The sequence below is a fragment of the Leptosomus discolor genome, chromosome 25 (assembly GCF_034619465.1).
Source record: "Leptosomus discolor isolate bLepDis1 chromosome 25, bLepDis1.hap2, whole genome shotgun sequence".
In the NCBI taxonomy this organism is placed as follows: Eukaryota; Metazoa; Chordata; class Aves; order Leptosomiformes; family Leptosomidae; genus Leptosomus; species Leptosomus discolor.
In genome coordinates, this window is record NC_141415.1 from 6359202 (window position 1) to 6379094 (window position 19893).

Sequence of the window (19893 nt, forward strand, 5' to 3'; positions counted from 1 at the left end):
TACCCCACGAGACCCCCCCCCAGCTCCTACCGGGGTCCCCTGTCCCTGCCCCACGGGGGAGACCACCTGGGACGTCCCTCCCCGGGCTCCTTTGGGATCTGATGTGTGTCCCCCCCCTGCCCCACGGGGGTGCCGGTGCCGGTCCCCGCTCGCTGCCGCCGTGCGGCCTCCGGCCACGGGGCGCCGCCGTTGCCCGGACGGGGCGGGGGGGGGGGGGGAGCGCGGGGCGGGACCGGACGGCGGCGGCGGCAGCGGTGCGGGAGCGGCGGCAGGTCCGTGGGGGCCGGGGGAGTCCCGGGAGTGTCCCGGGAAGAGGATTCGTGCGGGTTGGGGGGTGGGGGGTGGGGGGGTGTCCCGGGAACCGGCGCTGTGCGGGCGGGGGGTCCCGTTCACTGTCGGGGCGGGGGGGGGGAGGGGGGTGTCCCGGTTACCGGGGCTGCGCGGGCGGACGCGGACGTCTGCGGTCGGTGCAGAGCTGCGGCGTCCCGGGGCAGGGGGTGCCCCCCCCCCCCCCAGACCACCCCGGGATGGGGTCCCTGATGTCCCCCGCAGGTTCAAGGACCATGTCATCCCCACCCCCCCAAGCCCCGAGACCTCCCGTGTCTGCCCACCCCAAAGGCACCCTAGGGGGCCACATCCAGGAAAGGGACATAGCGGGTGACATCCACCTCGGTGTCCCTCGTCCCCTCCGCCCGGTTTAGGATGGCGGGGCAGGATCCCGCGCCCTCGTCCTGCGACTGCTTCGTGGCGTTGCCGCCGCACACCGCGGCGCCTGCCGTCGTCTTCGGCAAGAACGCCGACCGGCCGCGCCACGAGGTCCAGGAGGTTGTCTACGTCCCCGCTGCCGTCCACCGTCCCGGGGACAAAGTCCAGGTGAGACTGTGCTGGGGCCAGGGTGGCTGCAGGGGACGGTGCGCCGAATGCGCCAGGTCTCAGCCCGCCCCTGCCCCGCTTTGTGTCCCCGTGTCCCCTCGCCCAGTGCACCTACCTGGAGATCGAGCAGGCGGAGAGGACCCATGCGGTGGTGCTGAGCCGTCCCGCCTGGCTGTGGGGGGCCGAGATGGGCGCCAACGAACACGGCGTCTGCGTGGGCAACGAGGGCGTCTGGACCCGTGAGCCCCTGGGGGAGGACGAGGCGCTGCTGGGGATGGACCTGGTGAGGTGAGGACCGTGTCGTGTGTGTGTGTGTCCCCTCCCCTGCCCCGGCCGCCCCGCGCTGTCCCCCACCGCCGGCCCACGGGGTGCTGCCGGTGCGGCAGGCTGGGTTTGGAGCGGGGCAGCTCTGCCCGGGAGGCCCTGGAGGTGATGGCGGCGTTGCTGGAGCGCTACGGCCAGGGAGGGAGCTGCAAGGAGGAGCCGGTGCCCTTCGTCTACCACAACACCTTCCTGCTGGCTGACCGTGCCGAGGCCTGGGTGCTGGAGACGGCCGGCCGGTACTGGGCAGCCCAACGCATCCAAGGTGAGCAGGCACTGGTTGTACTGGGAGGACGGGGAGCCGTGTCCCCTCAGCCCCAGCCTGACCCCTCCGCGGCTTTCGCAGAGGGCAGCCGCAACATCTCCAACCAGCTCAGCATCGGGAAGGAGATCACGGCCGAGCACGGGGGGCTGCGGCAGCGAGCCCGCGGCCAGGGCTGGTGGAGCGGCGACGGCGAGTTCAGCTTCGCCGAGGTCTTCTCCCCGACGCACCCGCCCGCCCGCATGGAGGCTGCCAAGGCCCGGTACCGCGCCGGCAAGGAGCTGCTGCGCCAGCACGCGGGTGGGGATGGGGACAGGGACAGGGGATGGGGACGGGGACAGGGGACGGGGACGGGGATGGCCGCCCACGGCTCACCCCGGCCTCTCCGCGCTCCCTGGGGGAGCCGCGGCCGAGCCGCTGGCGGTGACGTGGTGGCTCCGCCGTGCCCCTCAGGTCACATCACGGCGGAGACCTTCATGACCATCCTGCGGGACAAGGCCAGCGGGATCTGCGTGGACTCGGAGGGGTTCCGCACGGCGGGCAGCATGGTGTCCGTGCTGCCCCGGGACCCCGCCTTGCCCTGCGTCCACTTCTTCACGGCCACCCCTGACCCCTCCAGGTGAGGACGCCGGTGGGGACAGCCCCGCTCCGGGAGTGACGGGGACGAGGCAGAGCCGTGCCCCGGGCTGAGCGTCCCCCAGGGGGTGCAGTGGCCGTCCCCCCAGCGCTGGCCGGTCCCAGGGCCCCGGTGCTCCTCTCCGGCAGGTCCGTCTTCAAGCCCTTTGTCTTCGTGGCCGGCCTCAAGCCCGCGCCGCAGGTGACATCTCCCACCTTCCACGACGACCCCGCCAAGCAGATCCCGCGGTTCCAGCGCGCCGTCGATCGGCGCCACGAGCTTTACCGCCGGCATCAGGCGGCGCTGGAGCTGATGGAGAGGGACCAGGTACCCCAGACCCTTCCCCAGCTGCCCTCGTTCTACGCCCCCCCCCCACCCCTCCCCTCTCTGGGATGTTCCTGAGGGGGTCTCCGCTCTCCTCCCTCCTCGACATCCCCCCAGGAGCAGGGTCAGAAGCTCCTGCAGACGCTGCGGGACCTGGAGAAGCAGGGCCTGGAGGGGATGAACGCGCTGCTGGGGGGGATGGTGGCCCCCTGCCCGGAGGAGCTGGCCGACCTCTTCTTCGACTGCGTGGAGGCAGAGATGAAGTTTTACCCGTAAACCCCACGCAGGCAGGTGGGCTCAGCTCCCCCCCGCCCCCCCCGGCATCGCTCGTGGGTAGGGGATGAGAAAACCTTCCCGGTGCCTGACCCTGGTTCCTCATCTCCTCCCGCCGCGGATCCGCCGCCGACTGGGGAACGGCTCCACCAGCATCTCCAGCCCTGCCTGGGGGCGCGGAGCCTCCAGCCCCCTCACTCGCCCCGGTGGAATGGGTACTTTTGAGAGGTGGCCTGAAACGTGGGCGCGGAGGGAAGGAGAAGGACACCGGCGCGGGATTTGGAGCCCTGCCCGCCGCCCTGTGTGTCTTTTCCCACCCTCAGGCGGAGCTGCCCGGGCTGGCCGTGGGGCTGGGGGCTCCGTGGCCGACAGGCGAATTGCTGTAGGAATAAAGAGGCTTTAATCCCAACCCCGCGGTGCCGTGCCGGCGCGGGGTATTTGGGGTAACGGCGTATTTCTTGCTCCTTTGGCACGGGTCTCCTCCTCCAGAGCTGTGGTGTGGGGCTGGCTCCCGCCGAGAGCTCGCTGGGGCTGCCCCCTGGTTCCTGGCAGGGGTGGCAGCCTCGTCGCCAGCTTTGCTTGGGGACAGGGCTGAGACCGCCTGGGGCACGGGGGGCAGGCTGCTCCCTCCCTGCCTGGGCTCAGCGGTGCAGGAGGCAGCAGCAGATCCCGACGCTCCCGCAGCTCCTCCAGTTCTTCCAGACGGCTCCGGTGTTCCTCCAGGGCTTCCCTCCGCCTCTGCCGCGAGTGCCCGGCCAGCTCCTGGTGCAGATCCGCAAAGAAATCTGCCGTGGACAGAGGGAGGGAGATGAATTACGGGAGACCTGGCACGGCCACCTGAGCTCCCTGCCGCTCCCGCCCGCCTTGGGGACAGAGGGACCAGCCTGCTGGACCCCCCCAAGCGTGCGACACGTCCGTCTGGGCACCTTTGTCTGCAGTGAAAGGGCCGCTGGGCTCAGAGAGCGGCTCGTCGTCATCTTCATCCTCGCTGCTGGAAGAGCCTCCTTCCTCCTCTTCCTCGGCCACGCTGCCACGGAGGGGCTGGGCATCCAGCTGCAGGAGGTGGGGCAGGGCTCCCCCCACCAGCTCCCTGCGAGCACCCCGAAGGAAGAGCAGACAGTTCCCCTGCCCCACGGCATCGCCTCGGGGCTGCGAGCGCTTTGGGGTACCCCCCCTAACCACCATACCCCCCCCGGCACTGCTCCCTGCAGCCTGACCTGGGCAGAGATTCAGATTTCGGGGGGGGGGGGGTGGGTTGGGGGGGTGAACACCAGGCTGTATTTGATATTGGGGGAGGGGGCTGTGCCCTGCCGAGGGGCTCGCGTGGTTTGGGGGACTTGGTGTGTCCCCCCCCCTCCTCCGGCTCCCCTGACCCACCTGTATCCCGGCTGGTGGGTGCAATCGTTTCCCGTTAAGTCGAGGAGCCGGAGGCTGCGGGGCAGCTCGTCTGCAGGGATCAAAGGGGAGGCAGAAAGGGGCTGAGATGGGACCTGAGCCCCTCTGTCTGCCCAGCCCCCCCGCACCCCTCGTCTACCACAGCTCTTCATCCCCCCCTGAGGCGACAGAGCGCGGAGCCTCTCACCTCACAGCTGGGGAAACTGAGGCAGGGAGGGCAGGAACGTGTGTTGCACACATTCCCGGGTGAGAACTGAGGGGTTTCCCCTTCCCAGGCCCTCTTTCATCGCTACAGAGGAAGGGAGAGAGATATTATCCCTCTGTCCCTCCCTGCTCTGGCCCAAAAAAATCACCCACGGGAGGAGCCAGCTGGAAGATGCACCAGGGGGTTGTCAGGGCTGGAGCAGCTTTGCTCCAGGGTTGGAATCCCCAAGCGCGACCCGTTCTGCCGAAGCAGGACACGAGGTGGAAGCAGACACCCAGCGGAAGGGACGGCTCCAACCTGGCCACAAAACTCCTCTGGGGTTCTCCCAGGCGAGCCCCAGGGTGGCTCTACTTGGGATCTGAGGGCCAGAGGCCCTGGCAGAGCCTGGACCAAGGGTCTGCCGGCTTTTCCTCGGTACCCGAAGCACCTCTCGGACAGACCCAGGCCACGTCCGGACCCGTTCCTGCCTCCCACCTGGGTCCAGCGTCTGTATCTGGTTGTGGGACAAGTCCAGGACGAGCAGGTGCCGCAGGGGCTGCAGGTTCTCCACCCTGCGGATGCGGTTTCCAGCCAGGGAGAGGAACCTGCAGAGCACAGGGAGGGCAGGGGGGGGATGCCACGGCCCCCAGGGTCAGAGCCAGCGGCATCAGGCTGTTAGGGGCTGCGAGTTGAACCCCCTCCCCGGCTTTTCCAAGGGAAGGAAGGAGCCCTGCTTTCCTCTGACCATGGAAAGCCATCTCCTTGGGGGCAGGAGGTGCCCGTACCGCAGGTTGGGGAAGCAGCCCAGATTCTCGATCTTCTCAATTTGGTTCTGGGGAAAAAAAAAACAAAACAAAATAAAATAAAAACAAAAACAAACCTGGGGTTTTACTGCATGAAAAATCAGATTTTGGGAGCATCCCGGGACTTCTCCAACCCCACAGGGGCAACATGACGTCCCACCACTGCCACAGGAGCTTTATGGAGAGGGTATGGGGCCGTGACGGCACGGAGAGCCCGGCAGGGTTCAGGAGGACCCCAAGGCTCCTCATGCGGGTTTGAAAAGCACCGAATGGCTGATGCCAGACCCTCGCTTGAATTCTGTCATCGGAGGGGGGTGCTGCCAGCCCCTCTGGCCGTGAGGGGAGGCAAAACTCTGGAGCAGAGCTGGGGGTGTGTTTGTGGTCGCCCCGAGGAGGGCTTTACCTGAAGGAGCAGGGCTGATCTCCGCTGTCCCACCCCCGCCATCGTGCCTTACCTGCTGCAGGTAGAGGCTGTGGATCTCCTGCAGGCTCTGGAGCTTCCCGATAGCGGAGATGTTCTCCCGGTCCAAGCGGAGGGTTGAGGGGGACAGCAGCTCCGCGGATCTAGAGGAAAGGGGGTGCTCAGGGTGTCCTTTGTTCCCAGACACCCCCTCCCTGCCAGCCTGGGTGGTGAAGGTGGGCTCTGTTGCGGATCCTCACGGGCTCTCTGGGCGCGGGGGCTCCACCGGCCGAGGCGGGTCCCTCGTGGCGATGAGGCTGTCGGTGAGGGTCACCCCGGGGGACGTCTGCTCACGGCCTGTGGGAAACGCAGGGTGACGGGGCCTGGGCTAGCAGGGTGCAGCCTCCCCGTACCCTCCCAGGCTGACGCGTGAACAGGCCCCGCAATAGCTCGCTCACCCCTAGGCAGGGCGTCCTCCTGCCCAGCCATGGCGGGGGGGTGACTTTGGTCCTTGCCCCTTCTTGGGCCCTTGGGTGGGTGTGTTGTGGGGGCTGGGCTGGCCCCACTGCTCTCTGCAAGGGGGAGGGTGCCGAGGCAATGGCCGGCAGAAACCTGCGGGCTGGCGGGGTCGGTGGGAACAGGACTGGGCTGGCGGGGATCAGCACTGGGGCCCTCAGCTGGGGCAGAGAGACCCCAGGGCCTGGGGGAACCATGCGGCTGGAACCCCCGAGCTGGGGCCGGGGAGGGTCCCCGGGACCAGCCCCCCCGGGCTGGGGGGGGCACAGGGACCCCCGGGCTGGGGCAAGGCCGTGGTCGGGGGCACAGGGACCCTGGTGCCGGCGGGGGCCGCAGGCCGCAGCGTGCCCGTTGCTAGGAGACGGGCGGCGCCGGAAGGGGCGGGGCGGAGGACGCTGCCTCTCCGCGCCGACGCCGCTCGTCCTCTTGGCGCATGCGTACCGCGGGGAGGGGGGGCGTGTCCTCCGCCTCCCCACAAGCCTTTGCGCTCCCGCGGCAAAGATGGCGGCGCTGAGCGGGGGCCGAACGCCATGGCGGCGGGGTGAGGGGCTGCTCACCGGGGCCGGGCGTCTCCGCGGGGCTCGGGCGGGGGCGGGCGGTGATGCCGAGCCGTGGCCTGGCGGGGCGGGGCATGCGTGCGGCCCGGCCCGGCCTTCCCCGCCGCCACGGGGCCCCGGAGGCCTGGGGCCGGCCCTGAGCGCTTCCCGCTGGGCCTTCTCTCCGCAGGCTGGTTGCCCGCCCTGCAGCTCGTCCGCCGCGGCTCCAAGGCGGTCACCCGGCACTGGAAGGCCATGCACTTCCAGCGCCAGAAGCTGATGGCCGTGACTGAGTACGTGCCGCCCCGGCCGGCCGTCCCGCCGCGCTGCCTGCCCCGCCCCGGGAAAGAAGCGTCCGAGGAGGTAAATTTTCTGGCGTGGGGCCGGCGTGGGGCCTCAGTGTGAAGCCGAGAAAACTCCATAACAACTCAGCGTCCTCCAGCAGGGATTCTTTACTGGGGCACTGGGCAGCACAGGGATTGGCTCCTTCCATCCCTGCGCGCCCAAGCGCTGGGATTCTGGCCTTCTGTTTACAGCTTTCATCTTTATTCATTACATTTCCAAGCAAAGGTTGGGTCATTCTCATTATTCCCAGGAATTCATGACCATCAGTTCCTCCCACAGTCCCGCCTCAGCCCGCCCAAGTTACGCCCCCCCCTTGGTGGTCGTTGGGGATGAAGGTCCGAGTCTTCCTCGGGGCGGAACTGTTGAACTTGTCCTGTGGCGCCTGCCCTGCCCCATCCTGGGCCTTTCCCAGCTCGCAGACCCAGCTCTTGCTCGCTGCCCTCCCCGTCTCTCCTGCTCGGTCCTGTGTGTTCCCTGAGCTCCCCCGGTGTGACGGGAGGAGCCCCCCCCCCTCCCCCGTGTGACGGGAGGATCCTTCCCCCCCCCCCCCTCCCCGGTGTGACGGGAGGATCCTTCCCCCCCCCCCCCCCCGGTGTGACGGGAGGATCCCCCCCCAGTGTGACGGGAGGATCCCCCCCCAGTGTGACGGGAGGATCCCCCCCCAGTGTGACGGGAGGATCCCCCCCGGTGTCCTGCGCTCGGCGGGTCCTGCTGCCTCCTGATCTTTGCCGTGTGTGTCAGTCGGCAACGGGTCTGGGCGGGAGGGCAGGTTCGGATCAGCCTCCCCCCCTGGCTCTAAAGGCTGGGCAGCAGCTCTTTTCTAAAAGCCAGCTTTCTAAAAGCCAGTTAGCCATTCTTTATTACAGGTGTGCGAGGAGAGCGAGTGGTTTTGCACCCCGGTTATCATCAGGGTCTGAATTTTGAAGAGATAATTACTTTTCATTGATAATGAATTGCTCTTAATGAACAACTCAATTGTTTTTAATGAACGACTAACGTCTTGTATTGGTTTCCTGATGCAATCAATTTACGGGATGGTAAGAAATACACAAAACCTCCCTCATGCTCAGAGACAGCAGATGCTGCCTTACAAAGATGGCCAAAGCTAAAGCTGCTGCGGGTTGTGAAATTGTCCAGAACGGGGAGGCAGGGAGACAGGTACAGGGAGTGAAATTGTACATTCTCAGATCATTATCTTATGGGATGGAGCCACAGAAACAAAGGAATGTTGCTGTGAAGACTCTCCCATCCTCCCCATCCTAATGTATGTCCTCTGTATCTCACCCATCCTCCCAAAATCCTCTGTATATCAGAGATGTTGATCAGTAAAATGACCAATGATTATATTAGTATAGGAATATTAATAAAGTGATTTAATAGAGTGGACCAATCCTTGTAAATGTCAACGTTAATAGCGGGCATAACACGCACGCTTATGTTAAAATATGTTAAAGATTGTGACTTTGCAGAAAAAGGATATAAAAATGCTGAATTTTGGTGTAACTCTGAAGCCCCTCAGGAGGAGCCATCCCCTGTGCCCCCCGCGCTGCAGCGCAGAAGTGCCGGGTTCTCTGCCCCGGTGGAGAGAAGTTTGTCGTGATGGCGACCCCCCCGTCACCCCCTGGCGTGTGCTTTGCCGCGGGGATTTGGCATGGGGGCAGCAGCCCCCCCCCGGGGTGTGGGACAGCCCCCCCCGGGGTGTGGGACAGCCCCCTGGGACGTCCCTGCCCCGGGTTGGCCTGGCTGGGCGAGCGCTCGGCGGGGTGTTGGCTGCTCTTCTTCGGGGTGGGGTGGGTGGGGGGGTGGGAGATGCCCCAACGGGGGATCCCAGGGCTGGGAACCGGGTGAGTCCCGAGCCGAGGTGGCCTCTCGGGATCGGGGGCAGCCTCCCCTCGTGATCCCGGGGCGGCCTCCCCTCTTGATCCCGGGGCGGCCTCCCCTCTTGATCCCAGGGCGGCCTCCCCTCTTGATCCCGGGGCGGCCTCCCCTCTTGATCCCGGAGCAGCCTCTCTTGATCCCGGGGCGGCCTCCCCTCTTGATCCCGGGGCGGCCTCCCCTCTTGATCCCGGGGCGGCGGCCCCTCTTGATCCGGAGCAGCCTCTCGGGATCGGGGACGGCCTCTCGGGATCCCGGAGCAGCCTCTCTTGATCCCGGGGCAGCCTCTCGGGATCCGAGGTGGCCTCTCAGCATCGCGGGCAGCCTCCTCTCGGCATCCCGGAGCAGCCTCTCAGGATCCGAGGCGGCCTCCTCTCGGGATCAGGGGCAGCCCCTCACGGCAGCAGGTCCGTCTGCAGGGTCGGAGCCGGGGGAAGCAGCAGCCGCTCCCTCCGCCACCCGGTCGCCGCTCTCTTCCCTTCAGGACAACGGTTACGCCCGGCTGCTGCGGCGGCAGGTGGAGGAGGTGTTCCGGGACAATCGGATGGTCGCCGTCTGTCACTACAACTCCATGCCCGACGAGGACGTGGTGCTGATGAGGTTTTACCTCCGCAAACACAACATCGAGGTCAAGTTCGTCCTGAACGAGGTAGGGGCAGAGCTGCCGGGGCAGCTCCTGGTGGGGGGGCGAGGGGGCGGGGGGGGGAGTGAGAGCTGGGATGACCGCGCGGTGCCTGTTGGGGTGAAAAGCTGCGGTTTAAGAGCTGTTTTCCCCCCAGATTGTCAGACCAGTGCTGTCCCAGTCCAAGTACAAGAATCTCCTCCCTCTCTTCGTGGCGCGCAATATCCTCCTGGTGAGCCCCGAAGTGAAGGTGAAGGAGATGCTGCGGGTGCTGAAGGGAGTGCCCCAGGTCAACCTTCTGGGTGAGGGCCTTCCCAGTGTCGTGTTCCCCCACCCCCAGTCCTGCACTGGGGAGAGGTGCTCCCTCCGGTGGTGTCCCCGCTGTGTCTGCCGGGTGGCCAGCGGGTCTGGTCAAACGAGGGGATGGATGGTGAGGCGGGGAGGGGGAGTCCTGCCTGCGTCAGTGAGCCTTTTCCTTGGAAAACCGAAAGGGCTGCGGCCCCCCGTGGCCCGCCCTCAGCCCTGCTCCTCTCCTTCCAGGCGCCTGCATCGACGACACCATCCTGAGCAAGCGGGGAGTGGAGAACTTCGCCAAGCTGCCCTCGCTGGAGGTCACCCAGGGGCAGACGGTGGGTGCCCTGGCCCTCCTGCCCTCCCAGACGTCCTCCCTGCTCCAGCGCGGCTCCGCGCACCTCACGGCTCTCCTGGACCAGCACATCCACCGCCTGCAGACTGGGGAGACTGGGAGCCCGGCTGAGCCCACCCCGGCCCAGAGCTGAAGGGCTCGCTGGTGCTGGACCCCAGGCCTCCCGCCAGGCCCCGTGTGTTGGCCGGCAGGGTTCCCTCGCTGGCTGTGGTCCGCAGGGGGGGTCAGGGGTTGAAGATTTGGCGCCGGGTGGGCAGCCAGGGGCAGGCCCGAGGGTCCTGTGGCATCACCGGAGAGCCCCGGCCCTTCCCTTGGCCCGATGGCGCTTGGGAACGTCCCCCCCTGTGTTTCGGGGGGGGGGGGGTCGCTGGGATCGGCCGGAGGAGGCAGAGCGCAGCAGGGACCCACAGCAGCGCTTGGGGGGGGGATGTGGGGTGCTCCAAGCCCCTCCACCCTCTGGAACAAGGAGGGGAGCGTGGTGTAACGCTGCCCAAGCCGTGTCTGGGGCTCACCGGCCTGTCCATTAAAGCGAGCTGTGTGGTGGTGGCGATACTGGAGGCCTCCTCATGGATTTGGGCGGGGGGGGGGGGGGGGGGGGGTTCCCACCCCTCAGTGCCGTGGGGGTGCTGCTCCGGGGGTCCTCTGCAGCAGAGGGCAGAGCGGTGCTGGGGGGTGGGCGAGGGAAATCCCGGGGGGGTGTGGGTGCTGGGACCCCTTGTGGGGTGAGCTTGGGGGTTGGCCCTTTTCCTGGGGGCTGGTTTGGGGGGGGGGGGGGGGGCGAAGCCAGGCGCAGCCTGGGTGAGATTTACACCCCCCCACACACCCACACACACCCCCCCGCCCCAATTCACCCCGTACCGGAGGGGGGGGGGGGGGGGGGGGTGTCCGGGTCTGTCTGTGCTCGGGACGCGGGTGGGTCCGGTTCGGTGGCGGGGGGGGGGGGGGGGGGTGGTTCCCGGTGCTGGTGGCTCCGGTCCTCCACGGTGCAGGGGGCAGAGCCGAGCGGCTCCGGCCCGACGCCTCCGCCTCCTTCCGTGTTCCGGTTCCCGCAGCCGCCGGGCAGGATGCGACCGGCCCCGGCCCCGGCTCCCCGCCCGCCGCCCGCCCAGGTGAGCACCGGGGACCCCGCCCGGGGCTTTCGGGGGGTTCCAGACGGGGCTTATCCCCCCCTGCTGCCGGGGGTCGTGTCCGCCGCCGTGCTCTTGCCCGGAGCAGGCAGGGGCTTTGCGCCCCCCCCCCCCCCCCCCCCCGCCGGTGGGGGCTGCAGGCAGAAGGGGCGGCGGGGGACCCCCGGGGTTACCGGCGGAGCCCCGCTTCTATGCGGGTTGGAGGGGCGGGGGGGTGTCAGTCATGCCCCCCTGGCAGCACTCAGGGGGGGCTTTCCGCAGGGCGGGGGGGGGGGGCCGGGCTGCAGCGGGAGTCCCCCCCCCCCTTTCCCCGTCCTCCTTCCCGCTGAGGTGCCGCCGTTACCGGGGCCGGTGCGGTCCCAGCGTTATCCCAACACCTGTCGTACAACGGCGACCGGGACGCCTGGGTACCCCGGCGGGGGGCTGGCAAAGCGGGGATGGGGAGGGGGGGAGCTTCCCCATGCCTCAGTTTCCCCCTCCTGTAATTGCAAAGGGAACACCCTGCCGGGTCGGGTTTTTTTTGGGGGGGGAGGATGGGGGTGCCGGGATGGACCGGTGCTGATCCCGGTCTCTGTACCCCGGGTCACCCTCCTGGCTGTGCCCACCCGCGGGGTTGCCCCGCGGCCCCGACTCCGTGGGGGGTGACGGGAACGGGGTGTCGAGGCTGGACTCCGGACCCGCTGGGCGGCGAAGGCGAGATAAGGCTGGGCGGGTCGAAGGCTCCATCTCACGCAGAAGCTTCTGGGTCCCCGGCGCAATCGTGTGCGAGGCTCCCTGCTCCTTGGGGGGGTCACCAGGAGGATCCCTCCCTCCCCACCACCCCCTTGTCCCCACATGGGGAAGGGATGGGGGTGTCTGGCAGGGCAGGCGAGCCCTGGGCAGGGTGGGTGATGCCCTCTCCGGCCTCCCTGACGTGACGTCCCCTCCTCGCAGCAGCTCCCGCCGCTTGGGCCGTGACGGCCGAGCTCGGACCCCCAGCCCGGCAGCGCTGACAGGAGGGGGGGGGTGTGTTTTGGCCTGCCCACCCCCCCCACCCCGGACCCCCTCCGTTTGCCAGCCATGGGCAGCCACGAGAAGGACCCATCCTCTCCGAAAAGGGCCCTGTCACGCTCCAACAGCACCGTGTCTTCGAAGCACAGCAGCGTTCAGCAGGTTGGGGGGCTCTTGAGTTGGTGGGGGGGGGGGGGGGGGGGGCTCAGTGGGATCCCAGTGGTGCACGCAGGCTGGCCTGGGGGTGCCATGGGGCTTTGGGGGGGGCTTCACCCCCTTTTTAAGAAGGGTGATACGGAGCTGCCCAGTCCCCCAGAGTACCAAGTATCTTTGTCTGAGGACAAGATGGGGAGCATCCCATCCGCCCCTGGTGCCAAGGGACCCCCACACTGACCCCTGGTCCCTGGCAGGGCTCGGAGAGCTGGGAGGTGGTGGAGGAGCCACCCGCACTGGGCAGCCCGGGCCAGGAGCCGCAGCGGCACGAGGGATACCTGCTCAAGAAGAGAAAATGGCCCCTGAAGGGCTGGCACAAGGTAACGGGCAGAGCTGGCACCGGCACCCATCCCCTGGTGCCATGCCCAGCTCCGGGGCAATGGACAGGGGGGCTTCAGGGACCAGACTCTGCCCTCCCCCCCCCCCCCCCCCCCCCGCCCAAAATTGTCCTTCTCTGTTCCCAGAGGTACTTTGTGCTGGAAAACGGCATCCTGAAATACGCCACCACGCGCCAGGACGTGAGTGTGGGGCCGGGCTGTGTCCGTGCAGCTTCCCCAAGGGCTCAGGGTGGGCGAAACCCCGTGCCCCCCCCCATGAGGAAGGGGGTTTTCCCCCCCTGACAGGCATCCCCGGGCTCCCCCAGGTCCTCAAGGGCAAACTGCACGGAGCCATCGACATCCGTCAGTCCGTCATGTCCGTCAACAAGAAGGCGCAGCGAGTTGACCTGGACACAGAGGACAACATCTACCACCTCAAGGTGCTGGGGGAGGCTGGGACCAGGGCTGGGACTTGATGGGGCTGGGGGCTTTGGGTCCTGTGGTCCCCCCCTCCCCCTAAATTGCCCTTGTCCCACAGATCAAGTCCCCGGAGCTCTTTACGAGCTGGGTGAGCAGCCTCTGCTCCCATCACCAGGGCGAGAGGCCCGAGCCCTGCCCCAGGGTGGGTCCCGCGGGGAGGACCCCCACCAACGCCCAGGTGGGTGACACCTCGGGGTGACGGTGCGAGGCAGTGCCCGGGCGCGGGGGCTCCCGACGGCAGCCCCGGTGGTGCCCCTTCTCCCCTCCTACAGGGCCCGTGGACGCGGATCCTGCCCTCGGGCAGCGCCCCTGCCCTCTCCACCCTCGCCAGCTCCCGGGACAAGGTGAACGCTTGGCTGAAGGACAGCGAGGGGCTGGAGCGCTGCTCGGCCGGTGAGGGGGGCAGGAGGGGCTGTGTGGGGCAGGGGAGGGGGGGGGGGGGAATGCCCTGTCCCCCCTTTCCCTGACGGAGCTCGCTCTGTGCCCGTCGCAGAGCTGTCGGAATGCCAGGCGAAGCTGCAGGAGCTGACCCGCCATGCTGCAGAGCCTGGAGGCCCTGCACCGCATCCCTTCGGCCCCGCTCATCTCCGGCAGCCAGGTGAGCGGGAGACACGGGGCTGAGCGTCGCCCAGCAGCCCCCTTCCCTTGCCTGGGGAGGGTCCGACTCCAACCCCCTCCTCTTCCCTGGCAGCCCTCCGCCGCCGCCACGGAGAGGCCCAAGAAGGGCAGGAGGACCACCAAGATCTGGTGCACCCAGAGCTTCGCCAAGGACGACACCATCGGCAGGGTGAGCAGGCGTCCTGCCGAGCTCTGCCTGCCGCTGCCTGGGGATGGAGACACCCCCCCTCCCCCCCACCCCAGGGCCTCCCTGACCCCCATGTGTGTCCCCCACCAAGGTGGGCCGCCTGCACGGCTCTGTCCCCAACCTCTCGCGCTACCTGGAGCCATCCCAGAGCCAGCTGCCCTTCAGCCTCCCCCCCGAGTACAGCCAGCTGCAGAGGAGCTTCTGGGTCCTGGCCCAGAAAGGTGGGATGGGGCAAGGGGGGGGGGGGGGGGGGGGGCATTAAACCCCGCTGGGGGTCCCGGTGGTGGTAGGGTGGGTGTCGGGGTGCCGTGCCGCAGCCTGACCGCCTGCCCGTGTCTCCCGGCAGTGCACGGCTCGCTCAGCAGCGTGGTGGCCGCGCTGACGGCCGAGAGGGCCCGGCTGGAGGAGATGCGGCAAGCGCTGGACCGGCGGCGCTCAGCCCCACGCCCCGGCAGTGCCGGCAACGCCGGGGTGAGGGATCCTAGGGGGGGGGCTGGGCCGGGCAGCCCCTGGCTTTGGGTGCCGCTGGGGTCTGGGGGTTGTTGCTGATGGGTGCAGCGAGTTGGTGGGGTCTCAGCCTGGTGCTGGGTGCGGGGGGGCATCTGCAGTGTGATTTCCCCCCCACACCCCCCGTCAGCCCCACGCTGGCTGGAGGGGACAGGCTGGAGGGGGCGGGGGGGGGCTCGGCTCAGCCCACCCCCCCACCTCTGCAGGCCACCCTGCGCCGTTTCCACTCCCTCTCCATCTCCTCCGACACCACCCTGGACTCCTTCGCCTCGCTGCACCCCGATGAGGTCAGGGCAGAGCTGGGATGGGGTGAGGGGTCCAGGCAGCCCCACCGGGGTCGGGGGGCTGAGGCAGTGGCTGTACCCCCGCAGCCGGACGCGCTGCCGGCCAAGGGCCGGGAGCAGCAGCTCTCCAACCGCAGCATCGTCTCGCTGGCCGACTCGCACACCGAGTTCTTCGACGCCTGCGAGGTCTTCCTCTCCGCCAGCTCTTCTGAGAACGAGGTGGGGTGGGGGGGCTTCGGGCGGGGGGGTAGGGCTGTGCTCAGGGGGTGGGGGGTCAGCTCTGCAGACCCCCCCCCCCCCGCCACCCCCCTCCTGCTGTGGGTTCATCTCTTCCTTCTCTCTCCCTCATCCCCACGCCCCACATTAGCCAGCCCGGGAGCTGCTCCCTGTGTCCCCCCCGGTCCCCGTGTCCCCTCCAGTCCCTGTATCCCCGCCGGTCCCCATGCCCCCCCCAGCCACGCTCTCCTGTGCAGCCCCCCCCAGCCCCCCCACTCCAGGCTCTCAGGGTCTCTCCAGTCTCTGACCCCAGCGGGGGGGGCTGGGTGCTGCCGGTGTCCCCCCCACCCTGGCCCCTGCTCCCCACTCCCGCAGCCCCACCAGTCCCCACCACCCCCTCCCCATCCTGCCACCCCCAGCCCATCCCACGTACCCAGGTCTCGTCCCACTCTCCCGGGCAGGGGGGCGCCCTGCCCGCTACAGCCCTCCCTACCACCCCCCCGGTGGGGTAACCCCCAGCCCTTTCCCCTCCCCACCGGGACCCCCAAAACCGCCGACGGTCCCCTGCCCCTCCCCAGCCTTCGGACGACGAGTCGTGCCTCAGCGAAGCCACCACCAGCGCCTGCGAGGACGCGGCCGAACCGGGGGGGCCGGGCCGCCCCCCGACAGGTACGGGGGGGGGGGGGGTGTGGGGGGCGACGCACCGGGGAGGGGACCTAGGGAAGGTGGGAGGGGGGGGGGGGGGCTGCAGCTCCCACCCCAACCGCCCGGTGTGGGGGGACACACACCGGGGAGGGGACCTAGGGAAGGGGGGGGGGGGGGGGGGAGGGGGGCTGCAGCTCCCACCCCAACCGCCCGGTGTGGGGGGGACACACACCGGGGAGGGGACCTAGGGAAGATGGGGGGGGGGGGCTGCAGCTCCCACCCCAACCGCCCGGTGCCCGGCAGGAGCGGAGGGGCCGGGGATACCCGTGGAGCCGCCGCCGCCGCTGGAGCTACCGGGACCGGACCCGCGGCGGCGGAGCTGTTTGCCCGCCCCCCCGGCTCCCCCGGGGGACGTGAGCCTGTGGGGGCTCCTGCGGAGCAGCGTGGGGAAGGACCTGTCACGCGTGGCGCTGCCCGTGCAGCTCAACGAGCCGCTCAACACGCTCCAGCGCCTTTGCGAGGAGCTCGAGTATAGCGCGCTGCTGGACCGCGCCAGCCGCGCCCGGGACCCCCGGCAGCGCCTGGTGAGACTCGGGGGGGGTTCGGGGGCAAAGGGAGTTGGGGGGCGCCCGGGGGAGTTTGAGGGCATGGGGAGCTGGGGGGGGGGGGGGTGTCGGGGGAGTTCGGGGGCATGGGGAGCTGGGGGGGGGGGGAGGGTCAGGGGTGTTCAGGGGGCACGGGGAACTGGGGAGGGTCTCGGGGGGGGGGGGTTCGGGGGCAAGGGGAGCTGCGGGGGCTTGGAGGAGTTCAGGGGCATGGGGAGCTGGGGGTGTTCAGGGGTGTTTGGGGGGCTTGGGGTGTTTGGGAGCAAGGAGAGCTGCGGGGGCTTGGAGGAGTTCAGGGGCATGGGGAGCTGGGGGGGCTTGGAGGAGTTCAGGGGCATGGGGAGGTGGAGGGGTCTCAGGGGTGTTTGGGGGGCTCGGGGGGGTTTGGGGGCAAGGGGAGCTCGGAGGCTTGGAGGAGTTCAGGGGCATGGGGAGGTGGGGGGATCTCAGGGGTGTTTGGGGGGCTCGGGGGGGTTCGGGGGCAAGGGGAGCTGGGGGGGCTTGGAGGAGTTCAGGGGCATGGGGAGCTGGGGGTGTTCAGGGGTGTTTGGGGGGCTCGGGGGGGTTTGGGGGCAAGGGGAGCTGGGAGGCTTGGAGGAGTTCAGGGGCATGGGGAGGTGGGGGGATCTCAGGGGTGTTTGGGGGCTCGGGGGGGGTTCAGGGACAAGGGGAGCTGGGGAGGCTTGGAGGAGTTCAGGGGCATGGGGAGCTGGGGAGGTCTCAGGGGGGTTCGGGGGCAAAGGGAGCTGTGAGGGTTCACGGGAGTTTGGGGGACTCGGCGGGTTTGGGGGTACGGGGACCTGGGGAGACTCAGGGGGGTTTTTGGGCAAGGGGAGCTGGGGGTGCTCGGGGAGTACAGGGTAGGGGGAGCTTGGGGGACAAGGGGACTCGAGGACACAAGGGACTTTGGGGACAGGGTGGGCATGGGGAGGTCGAGGTCATGGGGGATGTGGGGGACATATGAGGGGCTTGGGAAGGTCTGGGGTTTGGCAGACACAGAGGGGCTGGGGACGCAGAAGGAGCTCAGGGGAACATGGTGGGACTTGGAGGGGTTCAAGGATTTAGGGGGCTCAGGGGACACGGGGAAGCTTGAGGACCACAAGGGTAGGGAAACTTGGGGGACACAGGGCGCTCGGGGCCAGGAGGGACCTGAGGGGCTCGGGGGGACACGGGGGATCTTGAAGACATGGGAGGACTTGGGGATTTAAGGGACACAGTGGGCTTTTGGGAGCTGTGGGAGCAGGGAGGGCGCGGGGCCAAGGGGTGACACGGGGGTGCTCAGGGGACATAGGGCTGGGGGACACGACGGGGGGCTCAGCCCATAATGGGCACAGCCGAGGGAAAACACACCTCCCGGGGGGGAGGGACCGGTGGGTGCCACACCCCAGACGGGGCGGAGCACAGCGGTGCCCCACCCCCAGCCCGGTGGCAGCAGTGTGGTGGCTGCGGTGACAGGTCTACGTGGCCGCCTTCGCCGTGTCCGCCTACGCCTCACCTACTACCGGGCGGGCAGCAAACCCTTCAACCCGGTGCTGGGCGAGACCTACGAGTGTGTCCGGCCCGACCGCGGCTTCCGCTTCATCAGCGAGCAGGTGGGGACGGGGACGGGGACGGGGACAGCGGGGACGGAGCCGGATGGGGCGCTGGCATGTCCCTCTTCCACCCTTCCAGGTCTGTCACCACCCCCCTATCTCCGCCTGCCACGCCGAGTCCGACAACTTCATCTTTTGGCAAGGTGGGCGCTGAGGAGGGGGTTGGGGAACACATTGAGGGGGTTGAGGGGGGGTGTGTGTCTCACCTCCCTCCCCCCCACCCCACCCCCCCGCCCCAGACATGAGGTGGAAGAACAAATTCTGGGGCAAGTCCCTGGAGATCGTCCCCGTGGGCACCGTCAACGTCCAGCTACCCAGGTGAGACCCCAGCCTGGAGGGTGGCACCCCCCCACCCCCCTCACCCCGGCACCGCCTTGCCCGTCTCCCCCAGCCGACGGTGCGGCCGGTGCCCGCAGGACCGGGGACCACTTTGAGTGGAACAAGGTGACAACGTGCATCCACAACGTCCTCAGCGGCCCCCGCTGGATCGAGCACTACGGGGAGGTGCTGATCCGCAACACCGCGATGCCTCCTACCACTGCAAGATCACCTTCTGCAAGGTGCGCCCCGCCCCCGCCCTGCCACGCCCTGCCAAGCCCCGCCCCGCCCCACCACGCCTCCGCCTCTCATAGCCTACTCCCTGCCTCCAGCCCCTCCCTGGCCCCACCCTTTAGTCTCTGGCTCCGCCCACCCCATAGCTCCACCCTCCCATATGCCCCCTGACTCCACCCTTCTGGGCATCCTGTTGCCTGGCCCCACCCCTTCGGATGTGGCCCCGCCCCCTTCGCCCACGTGCTCAGCTAAACACTGCATGTTGTTGCCCCGCCCCTTGGCTGGCCCCACCCTTTTTCAGTGCCCCACCCCTTGCTTGTGGACCTCATCCTCTCCTAATCGCCCTGCCCTTTTCCAATGGCCCTGCCCCTCACTCAGGACCCCGCCCTTTCCCAGTGGCCCCGTCCTTTCCCAGGGACCCTGCCCCATCACTCGTGGCCCCGCCCTTTCCCAGTGGCCCCGCCCTGTCCCAGTGGCCCCGCCTTTCCCAGTGGCCCCGCCCCATCACTCGTGGCCCTGCCCTTTCCAACAACCCCGCCCTTTCCCAGCAGCCCCACCCCTCACTCGTGGCCCCACCCTTTCCAATGGCCCCGCCCCATCACTCGTGGCCCCGCCCTTTCCGACGGCCCCACCCTTTCCCGACGGCCCCGCCCTTTCCCGACGGCCCCGCCCCTCACTCAAGGCCCCACCCTTTCCCAACGGCCCCACCCTGGCCCCGCCTGCCCCGCCCAGCCCCCCTGTGGCCGCAGGCTCGGTACTGGGGCGCGGGGGCCAACGAGGTGCAGGGGGCCGTGCTGAGCCGCGGCGGGACGGTGGTGGAGCGCCTGGCCGGCAAGTGGCACGAGGGGCTGCACCGCGGGCCAGCGCCGGGCCAGTGCGTCTGGAGAGCAGTAAGGACCAGCGCCTGGGGGGGGGGGGGAGTGTGTCTGCGCTGGGGATACCCCACCCTGGGCGAGGGGGGGGGGGGGTGTTTTCTCAGCGCTGTGCCCCCCCCCCCCGCAGACCCCATGCCCCGCGACCACGAGAGGAACTATGGCTTCACCCAGTTCGCCCTGGAGCTGAACGAGCTCACGCCTGAGCTGCGGCGAGTCCTGCCCTCCACCGACACCCGCCTGCGCCCCGACCAGCGGTGATGAGCAGCACCCCAACCCCCGGGGAGGGGGAAGGGAGGCGGCGCTGAGGCTGCCCAGCTCGTTACACCGATGTGTGTCGTCCGTCCCCGCCACCTCCAGGTACCTGGAGGAAGGCAACGTGCCGGCGGCCGAGACGCAGAAGCGCCAGATCGAGCAGCTGCAGCGGGACCGGCGCCGGGTGATGGAGGAGAACAACATCACGCACCAGGCTCGGTTCTTCAGGTCCGGCACCGGGGGGGCGGGGGGGGGGACACACACACACCCCCCAGGGGGAGGCCGTGGGGGGGGGTCTCCTAGGGCTGGAGGACGTGGCATTGCGTGGGGCACAGGGGCACCGTGTGGCTCAGGGCGCTGTGGGGCTCTGAGGGTAGGGGGAGACCCCCCCCCCCGGGGGTCCTGATGGCACCCTAGATGTGACACACCCCCCCGCCCCCCA

General features: G+C 69.0%; 4 protein-coding genes across 4 annotated transcripts in view; 3 read left to right on the forward strand and 1 right to left on the reverse strand.

Moving 5' to 3' along the window:
• Positions 1 to 702: 702 nt before the first annotated feature.
• SCRN2 (secernin 2) lies at positions 703 to 2672 on the forward strand. The gene is made up of 7 exons (XM_086477950.1): positions 703 to 873; positions 980 to 1161; positions 1260 to 1459; positions 1541 to 1756; positions 1910 to 2075; positions 2222 to 2399; positions 2514 to 2672. Exons 1-7 carry the CDS (start codon positions 703 to 705, stop codon positions 2670 to 2672), a joined length of 1272 nt encoding a protein of 423 aa, XP_086334076.1.
• A 99-nt stretch (positions 2673 to 2771) lies between these two features.
• Positions 2772 to 5940, reverse strand: LRRC46 (leucine rich repeat containing 46). The gene is made up of 9 exons (XM_086478186.1): positions 5910 to 5940; positions 5738 to 5808; positions 5507 to 5605; positions 5034 to 5080; positions 4744 to 4853; positions 4047 to 4116; positions 3596 to 3759; positions 3305 to 3454; positions 2772 to 2902 (listed from the first exon to the last, which is right to left on the reverse strand). Exons 1-9 carry the CDS (start codon positions 5938 to 5940, stop codon positions 2772 to 2774), a joined length of 873 nt encoding a protein of 290 aa, XP_086334312.1.
• A 528-nt stretch (positions 5941 to 6468) lies between these two features.
• MRPL10 (mitochondrial ribosomal protein L10) lies at positions 6469 to 10143 on the forward strand. Its single transcript, XM_086478055.1, has 5 exons — positions 6469 to 6508; positions 6694 to 6866; positions 9208 to 9372; positions 9503 to 9647; positions 9886 to 10143. Exons 1-5 carry the CDS (start codon positions 6469 to 6471, stop codon positions 10122 to 10124), a joined length of 762 nt encoding a protein of 253 aa, XP_086334181.1. The 3' UTR covers positions 10125 to 10143.
• Positions 10144 to 12177: 2034 nt separating this feature from the next.
• OSBPL7 (oxysterol binding protein like 7) overlaps positions 12178 to 19893 on the forward strand; it is a 7945-nt gene continuing 229 nt past the window's right edge. The window contains 24 exon segments of the mRNA XM_086478187.1: positions 12178 to 12270; positions 12519 to 12641; positions 12786 to 12839; positions 12965 to 13078; positions 13177 to 13296; positions 13391 to 13511; positions 13612 to 13649; positions 13651 to 13716; positions 13810 to 13905; positions 14015 to 14144; positions 14270 to 14394; positions 14637 to 14717; positions 14802 to 14933; positions 15509 to 15599; positions 15879 to 16159; positions 17636 to 17669; positions 17672 to 17772; positions 17852 to 17915; positions 18012 to 18090; positions 18189 to 18289; positions 18292 to 18332; positions 19074 to 19224; positions 19327 to 19453; positions 19557 to 19679. Of these exon segments, the coding sequence (XP_086334313.1) occupies positions 12178 to 12270; positions 12519 to 12641; positions 12786 to 12839; positions 12965 to 13078; positions 13177 to 13296; positions 13391 to 13511; positions 13612 to 13649; positions 13651 to 13716; positions 13810 to 13905; positions 14015 to 14144; positions 14270 to 14394; positions 14637 to 14717; positions 14802 to 14933; positions 15509 to 15599; positions 15879 to 16159; positions 17636 to 17669; positions 17672 to 17772; positions 17852 to 17915; positions 18012 to 18090; positions 18189 to 18289; positions 18292 to 18332; positions 19074 to 19224; positions 19327 to 19453; positions 19557 to 19679 (2486 nt within the window).

Bases quoted from the DNA above. Each gene is read 5' to 3' on its own strand.
- SCRN2 (XM_086477950.1), top strand. From the start codon at position 703: ATGGCGGGGCAGGATCCCGCGCCCTCGTCCTGCGACTGCTTCGTGGCG. The intron at 874-979 runs GTGAGACTGTGC...CCCCTCGCCCAG, and splicing joins GTCCCGGGGACAAAGTCCAG to TGCACCTACCTGGAGATCGA. The intron at 1,757-1,909 runs GTGGGGATGGGG...CGTGCCCCTCAG, and splicing joins GCTGCTGCGCCAGCACGCGG to GTCACATCACGGCGGAGACC.
- MRPL10 (XM_086478055.1), top strand. From the start codon at position 6,469: ATGGCGGCGCTGAGCGGGGGCCGAACGCCATGGCGGCGGG. The intron at 6,509-6,693 runs GTGAGGGGCTGC...TTCTCTCCGCAG, and splicing joins CCGAACGCCATGGCGGCGGG to GCTGGTTGCCCGCCCTGCAG. The intron at 9,373-9,502 runs GTAGGGGCAGAG...TTTTCCCCCCAG, and splicing joins TCAAGTTCGTCCTGAACGAG to ATTGTCAGACCAGTGCTGTC.
- LRRC46 (XM_086478186.1), bottom strand. From the start codon at position 5,940: ATGGCTGGGCAGGAGGACGCCCTGCCTAGGG. The intron at 5,606-5,737 runs GTGGAGCCCCCG...AGATCCGCGGAG, and splicing joins CGAGGGACCCGCCTCGGCCG to CTGCTGTCCCCCTCAACCCT. The intron at 3,760-4,046 runs GTGGGTCAGGGG...GGGTGCTCGCAG, and splicing joins ACCCACCAGCCGGGATACAG to GGAGCTGGTGGGGGGAGCCC.